The 13,015-nt window shown below is 44.0% G+C and overlaps 1 protein-coding gene across 1 annotated transcript in view; it reads right to left on the minus strand.

Annotated features, from left to right (window-relative positions):
* Window positions 1–9,594: 9,594 nt before the first annotated feature.
* Cdh20 (cadherin 20) overlaps window positions 9,595–13,015 on the minus strand; it is a 231,590-nt gene continuing 228,169 nt past the window's right edge. Inside the window, exon 12 of the mRNA XM_034513535.2 lies at window positions 9,595–11,188. Coding sequence (XP_034369426.1) covers window positions 10,683–11,188 — 506 coding nt within the window. The 3' untranslated portion in view covers window positions 9,595–10,682. The remainder of the gene's footprint in view (window positions 11,189–13,015) is intronic.

Below are 13,015 nucleotides of genomic sequence, written 5' to 3' on the forward strand. Positions count from 1 at the left end.
AGAGAGACCATGACTAAAAACCCCCGATGAAGACTTCTCTGCCAAGTCCCACGAGTAATCATTTGCCAAATGTGCCTAAGATGCTCCTGGCATATGCTCAGATCCAAGTAGGAGCTGGATGTGGCAAGTGCTCCTGAGTTTACAGAGGATTTGAGTCCTGTTTGTAGGGATGGAGCATATTGTAATGCTGTGGCGTGCCAGTGCCCTCCAGAAATAGCTTTCTGCTCTTTCAGAAGGAGGCTGCCTAGGGTTATATAAGGTCTTGATAATATAGTCCTGTTTGATGACATTCATTTAAAAAATACCCTCTACATAGTTGTTCTAGTTTTCCTTCTGTTGCTGTAATAAAACATTCTGACCAAAAGCAACTTAGCGGAGGAAGGGTTTATTGGGCTTACATTTCTAGGTCACAGTCCATCACTGAGAGGAATCTGGGAAATAACTCAGTCTGGAACTTAACAAAGCAGAAGTCACAGGGAATGTTATCCTACCTGCTAGCTTCAACCCAGGCTCGTTCTTAGCTAGGTTACTTGTACAGTTCAGGAACTACCAGCCTAAGGAATGGTGCTGCCCACAATGGGCTGGGCCCTCCCACATCAACTGGCAACCAAGTCAGTTCCCCACAGATATGTCCAAGCTGATCTGGGCAATCCCCATTTGAGAGACTCCCTCTCAAGTGACTCTAGGCTGATAGTCAAACTTAACCTAGACAAAAGTGCAATAAAATCATCTTTTCAGGAGAAAACACAGCGGAGCACAGTGAGCAAACATATTCACTTGTTTCTCACACCATTGGTGGCAGGTGTCCTTACCTGTCAAATTTTGCTGCGCACTATTAAAGACAATTTATAGTTCCTTAGAGCTAAAAGCATAAAAAGAACATCACCAATGTTTAAGAGGTCAATTTCTCTGTTACTGTTCTCAGAAGACAAGTGGTCTCATTCCAAGATGAATGCTTCCTGTGTTGCTTTCTGTTCCTTTCCAGTGTGTGTGTGTGTGTGTGTGTGTGTGTGTGTGTGTGTGTGTGTGTCTGTGTGTGTGTGTAGGTCAAAGGAGTAATTTCAAAAGTTGCTTTTCTCTTGACTCTGTGGGATCCTGGGACATCAGGCTTGTATGACTGACAGGCACTTCTAATACCCTGAGCCACCTCACTGAACCTTCTCAATCATTTTAATGTGGGACTGTGTGTTATAAAACAACTAGCCCCATGCACCCATATAATCCCTGTTGTATGTGCTCAGTAGTTGTCAACCTTTTTCTGTATTGCTTTTCCTAAACCACGCAGCTAAGGAGGAGAGTTGTCAACCTAGAAGAAGGTCATGAGACCCTTGAGGTTCCTGAGAGTATTCAGTATCCATCTTCAGAGAGAGCTTCTCAGAGAGTTGTGCTGTGTACCAACCATCATAACATCTACCAGGCAGTATCAGGAATGCTGAGTTTTGAGGTTGGTGAGGCTAATCTTGCAAACCCCAGGCTAGACCACTAGTACCCCACAGTAATGATGAATAGCGATTAGAATGAGTTGATTTTATTGCATATGGACCAGACAGAAAAACAACAGAGGATTGCGCATCAGGCTACCAGGACAGCAAGGGAATGCTTGTGGTAGGCAGAAAGAAATCCCACAGACTGGGCTCTGAAGGTTAATTCTTTCATTTTGCATCACAGTTCTTTACCTACTGAGAGTCAAGGCAAAGGTGAATTGTCTGGCCAGGCACATATGGCCCACAACTGAGCAGAGTGTTGGGGCTCTGAACACTATCCCTTGGCTCTGCCTGAGTACCAATGGACACTCGTGCTGCTTCCTGCAAGTGTAGTGTTCTTTCTCCACTCCTTGATACCCTGCATGGTCTATAACAGTGTAGTCACATGAATGGAAGTAAGACTTCAGCCATCTGGTGATTCATGCTACCCTACCCCCTGCCTGCGACAGTGAGAATTCTACCCAAAACACTGCCAAGTCAGCGGCAGAGAACTGCTGCCACCTGGGTCCTGCCAGATTGCAGTAGCATGTTCAGAGCCCCCTGAAGCCATATGTCAGGGCTGAGAGGGAAAAAATATCCTACAAAATGAACACACCAGTTAATTAATAGGAAAACTGCTGTGTATATGTGTGTACCTCTGCTGAGGAGCCAAAGGGACAAGAACATGTGAAGGACTTGTTCTTGCTCTTTTAATGTCACAATAGCTTTTAAAGTGTGTCATATACATTTATACATGTATTGTCTAAGTTTATATCCTAGGGAAGCTAGAACAAACTGGTTGACTTAAAATAACATAATTTTATTATCTCGTAGGATAAGAGGCCAGAATTTGAAAAACAAGGTGTCTTGGTTTTCAAGAGGCTGTTTCTTCTGGTGTTCAGATGGATGCTCTGCCTTTCTCACAACAAGGTTGCAACCAAACCTTGGGATCAATTACTTGACCTGGAGAGACATCACTGCCACATGTCCCCATCCTCATGTGTTCTCTTCTCTGTGTCTCTGTCTCAAACTTTCCACTTTGTGTAAATGTACAGGATCGGGATTCTTCTGAATCCAGTGTGACCTCATTTTAACTTGATTATTTCTTTATATAACACTCTGATTTCCAACTGGTTCAAAACCACCAGAGCTTAGAACATGAGCATGTTTGGGTGTGTGTGTGTACAGTTTCACAACAAATCTGAGAAAAAGATAGTGGTTCTCTTCTCTGATTCCTTCTCCTTCCTCCCCTCCCTTTCTTCTCTCCCGTTTTCTTCCTTCTCTCCTGTTCCTCCTTCTTTTCTCTGATTTTCTTACCTTCTCTCTCTACAAAACATATTCTGATAGTTGTTTCCAGAAATAATAATACATTTCATCACTTAATAACAATAAAATAATCTAATTTAAAATGGACACAACATCTAAATACATCACCCAGGACAATATGTGGATGGCAGATAAGGACACAGAAAAATTCAACATTGCGTTTAGTATACTGTAAATTAAAGCTCCAGTGATTTACTATATAGTACATTATTATTATTATTACTATTTTTATTATTATTACTATTATTATTCTGAAATTAAAAATATTAGCTATTGTTGGGATGTGGAGGACACGAAGGTCTTGCGCACTGTTGTTAGTGTAGAGTGAAAAATTATAAAGGCCATTTTATGAAATATGTGTAGATTTTTTGCCTTACAGAACTGAAAATAAGATTTCAGGCCTTCACATTCCAGGTGAAGGACACTTGCTGGATTACATTCCTCAAGCCTCGCCCAAGGCAGGAAGACATTCCTGATTACAGATAAAGATGCTACCACCTAGGTGGGGCCCTAGCCCTATAGCCGGAAAAAGTAAAGATAGCAATCTGAAATGGCCGGATAGGGCACAATGGCATGGTAAAAACCACATTTTTGAGAAGAATGCAGGGCGATTTCCACATGACACTAATCATTTAGAGTGAATACCTCTGAATTGTTCCACTGTTTTCATGTTTTGTATCTTTAACAACCCCATCCCACTCCCCTGGTTTGTGGTTTTTCCCTTTAAAACCCTCCAAGGACTGGCCGAGGGGGTCGGACCTTGACTCCAGCGCGAGTACCTGGTCAGACCGCTGGCTGCCAGCTCTTTCCCTAATAAACCTCTGCTGATTGCATCCAGGTATGGTTTCTTGTGATCTTTGGGTGGTCGCGATTCCGGAGGCTTGAGGAAGGGTCTCCCGAGTATGGGGGTCTTCATTAGGAATGTCAAAATGGTTGAATAACTTTGGAATCTTTGCAGTTTATTTTTGTTATTTAAGCATATACTTAACATGTGACCCAACCATTCCACTCGTATGTACAAAGAAGAGAAAATATGCCCATGGGAAGACTCACATGCTCATAGCAGATTTTCTTATAATTTTAAGTTATAAACAGATTAAATATTTGTCCATAAATTAAAAAAATACAAGTTGTGGTATGTCTATACACTGGAATCTTATTCAACAACACAGTGTAGTGTGTTGTCATTTTGATGGGATTGACAAATCTAAAAATAAATATTGCTGATTAAAAGAATTTAGGTAAAAGGAAAATATATATTGTTTGATTTCATTCAAGTAAAAGTCTAGAAAGCATAAAGCAATCTATAGAGACATAACATCTATCATCACAAATTGGGGTTGAAGAGGATAGAGTAGGTTTTATAAAGGGGTATGTGAAGACATTTTAGGTGACAAATACAGCCACTGCTGAGATTGTTCACTGGTGTATAAATGGATACAAATCATTATATTGTACAATTAAACAGGTACACTTTGTTGAGTGTCAGTTATATGTTGGTAAAATATACGCTTGTTCTCTTAGTTAGAGTTCCTATTGCTGTGGTGAAACACCATGGCCAAACAAGTTGAGGAAGCCAGAGTTTATTTGGCTTCCATTTCCACACTACAGTTTGTCATCAAAGTCAGGACAGGAACTCAAATCAAAGAGAGCAGGAACCTGGAGGCCAATGCTGATCCAGAGGCCATGGAGGGGTGCTGCCTACTGGCTTTCTCTGCCTGCTTTGTTATAGATAGAGCAAAGAACCACCACCTGTCGGGCCTAACCCTGAGGTCTAATCTCCATTCCACCTTCACCCTTCAGTCACTAACACAGGTGGAGGGTGTGAACAGGCCCTAGAGAGATTTACATACTAATGAGGTACCTGAAGGCCAGAGGTGGAGCCCATTAAACATTCCTCCCCAGCCCCTCCCCCCTTCTCCCCTCCCCTTTTTAACTCAGGTCCACCCTGGGTTTGAGGGGGTATGCATCAGATCCATCCACTGTGAATAAAACGGTTTTGGAAACCCAAGGACTTCCTCCTGTGTTGGGGCTGCACCGTGAGGAACCTTGAGGAGCTGGGGAGAGGCCTTTAGTTAATGAGCAGCCCGGCCCAACTTCCAGACTGCCCACAGCATGGCGGGAGGAACCTTAGGATCCCCAGCCTCATTTTTTTCCCTACAACCACCCACAATGGATTGGGCCCTCCACCTTCCATCACTAACTAAGGAAACGCCCTGTAGTTGGATCTCATGGAGGCGTTTTCTTAGTGGAGGTTCTCTCCGTTCAGATGACTCTAGCTTGTGTCAAGTTGACATAGAACTAGCCAGCACTCCTGTGATATGTCAGACATTTCCCTAGATGGTGCTCACTGAAATATCCATTTACTTTTAAAATTACTGTGTGGTGAAGATAAGGTTGGCTGTCAAAGGAGAGAAACTTACCTATAGAGCAAGAATGGAACCCACGGGCAGGAAGGGAGCAGGAACTAGAAAGGAAATGGGGAAGGGAGAGAGCCTGATTCTGGGGTAGGAGAAGAGGAGTGGCAGAAAATGGACAAGATGTTTCCGAAGACGGTGATATCTCATAACAAACGCAACACCATCTTTTCTTGTGATATGTCTTTCCACTCCACATTCTCAACAGTGTATTCATCTTCTATGTGGTTCCTTTGGGGACTTTGGTCTTCGTGGCCTGAAGAAGTCAATCTAACCACCAGCAATGTAGATGAATGATGTTTGTATGAGTCGGGTCCTAGCCAATAAATCACCCCTTTCATCGCAGTCTCCAGTGGAGGTCCCGGCACGGTAGACACGATGTCTTTTGTGGGTACTTTGTGAATTTCTGACCCATAGAATCCTCGAGCACTGAAAGATGGTTATCATTAAATGCCACTGTTTTTTGTTGTTATTGTTTATTTGTTTTTCAGTGCAGGTCAAATGGGCAATAGGAAAAGAAGAGGGAGAAACGGAAGTAGTAAAAGTAAGACTAAGGTCGGGCAATGGTAGGAAAACAGATAAGATTCTGTGTGTAATTGTTCTAGACTTTGAGAGGAGACAGTATAGAGAAGGGGTGTACAGAGTTCTGGAACAGGAGGTGGAGGCCTTGGTATCGTGAGCACCAGGAAGGTGGATATACAACTAAAATACCTGAGTGGAAGAAACTCCTTCATCCTAATCCTAACCATCTGATCATCCTTAGAAGCTAAGAGAAAAAGAAAGAGAGAGAGAGAGAGAGAGAAAGAGAGAGAGAGAGAGAGAGAGAGAGAGAGAGAGAGAGAGAGAGAGAAGATAAGAGACAAAGAAATACAGCAGGATATCAGTTTTCTGTTCCAGGTAGAAAAAATTATTAAACATTTGTGTTCTGGGTTGGTATTGTGATAATTATACTTTGTTTTATTTTTTAACTAATTTTGTATTTATAAGTGCTTATATGCGAGAGCAAGTTTATGGGACAACAAATCCATTTTCTCTTTCTGTGTCTGTCACAGTCTGTTCTCTGTCATTGTTTGTCTCTCTATATCTATCTCTCTGTCTCTGTGTTGTGGGAAATATTAAAAAAAAGAGCAGCACGTTCCAGCGCTATGCCCAGCACTGGCGGGCCACATGGCACCAGCCAGGTGTTCTCATATCGACAGACTCTCTGACTCAGTGGCTCCAAAATCTCTCCACCCAGCTTGCTAGGTTCTCACTGGCAGGTAGCTACTGTGCCAGCCCCATGCTTCAAAAACCCCACGGCCTTTGGGGTGCACATCAGGCAAACCCACGCTTTGCTGCCGTACCTCTCTCTCTCTTGAACCCAGTCCAGTCGCCATGAGAAGAAAAACACCACACAAACTTAGTTCAGAAACAATGTTAATTCAATCTCTGGGAACAACAACCAGAATGCTAAACTTGTAGGCCATATTAAATCTAAATCCTCCAGTGGTGAATCATGGTTTATTCGCCATAAGCCGGGAGACACTAGTAGCTACATCTTGTCCTCACTGTCTCTGTCCAAAAAGACCCTTTCTCCCTCCTGCTTCCTCTCTTTCCCTATCCATCCCGGAAGTCCCTCCTACTCTCTCAGTGATTGGTTCCTTTATTCATTAGGGGTTTGGTTCACAAGAAGTCACCTGAGTACGTGACTCACTCCTTGTCCACAGCCCTTCCAGGAGAGCAGAAATGAACATCAAAATGCAGGCAGCACAGAGCCATCCACAATGTATCTGTCTCTGTTTCTCTCTCTCCCCGTTTGTGTGTGTGTGTGTGTGTGTGTGTGTGTGTGTGTGTGTGTGTGTGTGTGTGACAGAGGATGACATCAAGTGTTTTCTAATTGTTCTTCTAATTTTCTAAGATAGTCTCACTGAGCCTGAAACCTGGAGCCCAGAGAGTAGGGCTGACTGCTTGACTGGAAACTCTTCTCCTCCAAAACTGGTGCCACCATACCTGGTTTTATACACATGATAAATTAGCATTTTAAAAATATAAGTTGAATTATGAGACATGCATTTGATTAGTAGATAATTTTAACAGAGGAACTTTTAACCTAATTTTGTCTATTGTCCAACAAGAATCTTCTTAAGAGTCAAGCAGAAGCTTTGTAATTCTGGCGTATACCCGTAGAAACATATTAACATTTATTTAATTATTAGGAAAATAACAATTGGACTTTCTAGTGAATTAATCCATAATGAGAACCATTTGTGTGGTGTGACTTCTGTTAGAAGAGTCCCAGGGCTATTTTAATATGCTGACATTCTGATATCCACGTCTGGTTGCACATTGTTGGTGAGCTGCTATCAACCTTGAGCCAACTGTGCTGATTTTTCCTTGTCTGGATTCATGAGTTTTCTGAGTTTACGGATTCTTTCATTCAATCTCTACCTTTCTTGCTTGTTACTTAGAAACTTCTTCTTCTTTTTTTTTTTTTAAATTAAATCATTGTGAATTTTAATCTTTGCTTGTATTCTCATTTAGACCACAGGTTAATACTGAGTATGAAATCCATTGGCTTGTACAGATGCCCTGCTTCTCCCAGCGTGTCATTCACAGGCTACCCCGTTCCACCTGTTAACAAAGCAATGTGGGACATGGATCTCTGGCCTAACTTGAGTACATTCCCTGCGTAGTGATTGTCTTTTCCTGCTCCCTGTAAGACAGAACATGGTGGCTTACTGTGGTAGGAGAAAGGGGTTTTCCAGCTTCATTCTGAGGGTTGGAATTTCTTTCAGCTTCCAGTATGAGTGTCAGTGCAGCTTCTACTGCTGACTTCTTTCAAACTTCTTGTGTTGCACGATTAAGCATCCTTTGGGGAACTAGAAGACACAGGGAGTTGCTTAATCACTTCATGCTCAGTATCATGGGGACTGAGTTTGCAAGATGTGGGCCATGATAACCCCCTGTGGTTAAGGTAACAGCTGTGCCCAGTTGTAAAGCAAGCAGCATAAAGTGAAATAGTTGCAAAATTATCCTCAGAGCTTATGGAAGGAAGGGAGTATGTTACTGAGGTTAATTTGCCCAGCGTCACACAATCAGTGTGCTGTGGAGTCTAGCTTGGGAACATGTTTCTGTTTTACTCTCGTCCTTTGTTAAATGTCTTTATTTTTATACTGTACTTCACCCTCAAGGAGGCTCAGTGAGAGCTGCTTGCCTTTCATGGACAGTAAAGTTGGCCTACAAAAAGCTGCACATGAGACTGGGGCTGTTGGTGTAGCCTGTAATGTGCACAGAATCACATCCCACTGGCTGTGAGACTCTCTGCTGCCTTCTTAAATCTTTGATCGCTCTACTAGTACATTTCTGAAAAATAGTTTTGTTATTGGAGAAAAGTACCAACACCTCTGTGAAGATAGAGTAGGCCTCAAGTGGGATGATACTATAAATCTTCCAGAGAGAGAAATCTCCTAGGAGCTCAAGGAGATGAGAGGAAGGCAGGGGAAGGGGAGGAGGAAGAGGAAGATGGGGAAGAGGAGGAAGGTGGGGAGAAAAAGGAGAAGGAAGAGGAGGAGAAAGAGGAAGAATAAGAAGGAGAAGGAGGAGGAGGAGGAGGAGAAGGAGGAGAAGGGGAAGAGGAAGAAGGAGGAGGAGGAGAGAAAGACAGACAGAGAGAGAGAAAGAGAGAGACAGAGAGAGAGAGAGAGAGAGAGAGAGAGAATTATCATATAATTCTCAAAATGTGGTCCTTGCACCAGCTGTATTACCTGGTAACTTGTTACAATGGCAAATTGTTCCACGTCCACTGAATGAGAAATTCTGTGGCTAAGATAGTTTAATGAGTCCTCCATTTGATTCTGATCCATGGTAAAAATCTGACAGCCACTACTATAAGCCAGATTATAATCCAGACAGTAATATGATGTCAAAGAATGAGATCTCTTCCAATGATGTTCACTTGTTAAATATCTAATGCACATAAAAGATACAGTTAGGCATATGCTATATACTACTCATTTTAACTACTATAGGAAAGAAGAAGGCCCCGCTCAGCCGTGAGCTCTTATACCGTGAGTGGGCTGATTTGCATTTGATTTGCCAATGAAATAAAGTTGAAAACAACACTATCCCACCTCTTTGTTGTCATATTCCTTCTCACAAAATTAGAAATACAATGATTGTGTCATTAATATTAAATGGTCCTTTGTTTTTTTTCAGAAATACGAGAATGAAATTGTTAATAAAAAATTAACTTTGATCCATGCCATTAAGCTGGTCAGTTACCAGAATGGAATGCACAGTCTCTCGTTTCTCCAACTCGGCTTCCGTGTTATGAATGAGTCCAATCCCAGCAACCGAGGGTAAATTAGGATCAAAAAGCTCCGTGCTGACAATGAAACAAACTCAAAGCACACCTTTCCTTCTATTTAGCTTTTATTAAAAGAAGTCCTAAGGTACGGAGATGTAGTACATCGTATTTATTAACAAAATTATTAACAAATATACAAAACGTTTACAGGTAATACTCTTACATCCATTGCTATAATACTGCTTTTGTTCAAGTAGGTTATCCACAGTATGTAAACATCCCTTGGATTGACTTTACACGGATTAGGAAAGCCCTCTAACCCGTGCTTTTATCAAATACTTGTTATTTGGCGTTCATTTCTTGCATCTGATCTCCACATTTGGCACACAGTGCAAAAGAGGCAGCTTTTCTGGTTTTCTTCTGACTTTTGCGAAGACATAAAAAGCTGCGAGTAGAACAGCGCACTCTAATGCATTGATGCTGGATCAGCAACATGCCAACTCTCCGTTCAGCTCTTAGACGTGAGCACAAGTCTCTTCCTTCTCCCACCCTCCCCATCCATCCCCCATGCAAGGTCGAGAAAGTCTAAACCTTGTCTCAAAAGGGTTAATAATATACCACCCATCTTAGAACATGTAGGACGATTTCACTGAGGAATAATTTTTCAGTGGTGTGTGTGTGTGTGTGTGTGCGCGCGCGCGCGCACGTGCATGTGCGTTGATTTCTGCAGATCTGAAGATGCAGAGAAACAATCTGAAATGGCGAATAAAGATAAAATAGCTTCTAATGTAGGACTTGTTCCCTGCCTCCACGCCTTCGCCTACTGTCTCTGTAGTTAACACTGGAGCCTTTTCTTGGTGGCAAAATGACAAAGGCCTTGGTGAACAAGAAAAACAAAGAAACAAAGAAACAAAAAGCCAAGCTTTAATACTTCAAACCTGTGAATGCAGTGTCCAAAAAGAAACTAAAAAGGTAAGTGGAGATTCTGCCCTCTTCTTCTGGGTTTCCTTCTGATTATTTAATTTAGTCTACCCAAGTAAAGCTGATCCCGAGAGAGCTATGCTAGGTCCACACTCTCCCATCTTCACTGTCCAGCACGATATTGCTCCTGTGGTGGCCGCACCTCGTGCACGAGAAGCAGCCTTTGAGAAACGTCTGGATGTGGGTGCGCCTTTGCTTCCAGGGCTCCTGTCACCACAAGGGCGCCGGCCCTTCTGATGCCCCGTAGAGTTCTGCTAGTTTCCGGAATCGGGGTCCCCAGTCCGTGAGGAAATCAAAGTTCTGCTCGGAGTCCGAGGTGGCTGACTGCAGGGAGCTGAGCGAGCCGGCCACCGAGCCGTCCCCCTCAAACATGTAGGTCTGCAGGGAGTCGAAGGGCGGGGCCCACAGGTCCATGTCGGCCTCGTAGAGCTTGGCCAGCACGTAGCTGTGGACCGTGCTGCTGACCGCGCAGGTCTGAGGCACGTAGCGGGAGAGGCTCTCGATCTCGGGGAGCATGTCCTGGCGCGTCTTGGGGGCGGCGCCTGCCTGCGCCTCGCGCGGGTTCCACATGGCAGCGATGTCGAAGGCCTCTGTGTCCTCCTCGCCTCCCCCCTCGTCATCGTAGCGCACGATGTTCTCGTGGATGTTCTCATCGTCGTCGATGATGTAGGGTTGTTTCCGGTGTCGCCTCATGGACAGGATGAGCAGTACCAACACTGACGGGAACACAAAGGAGGAGATGGGTCAGTCCCTAGAAACATTTTCCTAAGCAAGGGGGACGGCAACCAGGTCAGCTTTGGTAGCTCAGGTCAGCCTGATCCTCTTACATTAGCGAGCCTGTCCAGGTAAATGAGGCTTTATATTGCTTAGTCTCCTAAGAAACTGCACAGTTTCATAGAAGCTTGTTGCTGTGACATTGTGTGTTAGACACACAACGAACCATTATGAATTTCCACTAAGATGACACAAAGCACAGCAGCCTTCTGTAGAGGGTATGCTATGGTCAGATTATGCGCTCTTATGCAGTAATGAGTTTAGTATACATTTGCAATAGTCTAAAAATCTCAGGTGAAATTCTGCTTTTCTGCTTTAGCGTCTTAAGAGGATTCTGCTGTAAATACAACCAAACACCCACAAATAATGTATGTAGACATTTAAACTAAGTATGAGCTAAAGAAATTGTCTTTTATGCCTCCTTCAAAACTAAGATCGTTGTGGGAAGAAGCTTGTCAGACTCCACACCTAACGGAAGAGCTATGGACAGTTAATAGTTTCTGAATTTCTCTACAAGGGTTTGGCTCTTGGTAGGGCAACGTCTTTCCATTGGACAGCTCCACATTTAGGAGTATTTGGGTGCCCAAATTGGAGTGTTTATATATTTATTTGGAAAAGGACACAAAGTCGGGGATGGGGTAGGGTTGTGGGTAGATATAGGGGAGTTTAAGGGATGGATATTATTAAGATACACTTTATGAATTCTCAAAAAATGAATGGAAATACTTTTAAAAGCATAAATGAATGACTCTTTAGGCCCAGTAACCTCAAGATTCCTCAAAAAGACCTTTAATTCGAGAGGTATTTGTAATTTTCTGGAGCCAGTGGTTTTCATGGGAGGGAAGGGATGATAAGTGACATTTTATATAGTTCAGTATGTTACCAAAGAAGTGCCACGTTGTTGGATGTGCCCTTGAAGGTTTGGATAAAATTTTATCCCAACAAACGTGTTTTCTGCTAGGTGTGTTCACTGGGGTTTAAAGGAGATATAGAGATAATCCCATTGAACTGTTTATCTTTGGAACTGAAAACCTTTTTCTAGGAAGTGTGTTGAGGTTTCAGCTATAGAACTGCTATTGATTTTTTTCCTGGTGTGCTTTGTTATAGCTGGCGAACAGTGACAACTTGACAGCACTGCAGAATAAAGCCTGGCTTATTCAAGGGCGATGGCTGTGGAGGTGGAGGAGATGGAGGTGGAGGTGGAGGAGGTGAAGGTGAAGAAGGTGGGGGTGGAGGAGGAGGAGGTGGAGGTGGAGGAGGTGGAGGTGGAGGAGGAGGAGGTGGAGGTGGAGGAGGTGGAGGTGGTGGAGGTGGAGGAGGTGGAGGAGGTGGAGGTGGAGGTGGAGGTGGAGGTGGAGGTGGAGGTGGAGGTGGAGGTGGAGGTGGAGGTGGAGGAGGAGGAGGTGGAGGTGGAGGAGGTGGAGGTGGAGGTGGAGGTGGAGGTGGAGGAGGTGGAGGAGGTGGAGGTGGAGGTGGAGGAGGTGGAGGAGGTGGAGGTGGAGGTGGAGGAGGTGGAGGAGGAGGTGGAGGAGGTGGAGGTGGAGGTGGAGGTGGAGGAGGTGGAGGAGGTGGAGGAGGTGGAGGTGGAGGTGGAGGAGGTGGAGGTGGAGGTGGAGGTGGAGGAGGTGGAGGTAGAGGTGGAGGTGGAGGTGGAGGAGGTGGAGGTGGAGGTGGAGGTGGAGGAGGTGGAGGTGGAGGTGGAGGTGGAGGTGGAGGAGGTGGAGGTGGAGGTGGAGGTGGAGGAGGTGGAGGTGGAGGTGGAGGTGGAG

This window comes from Arvicanthis niloticus, chromosome 10 (genome assembly GCF_011762505.2).
Source record: "Arvicanthis niloticus isolate mArvNil1 chromosome 10, mArvNil1.pat.X, whole genome shotgun sequence".
In the NCBI taxonomy this organism is placed as follows: domain Eukaryota; kingdom Metazoa; phylum Chordata; class Mammalia; order Rodentia; family Muridae; genus Arvicanthis; species Arvicanthis niloticus.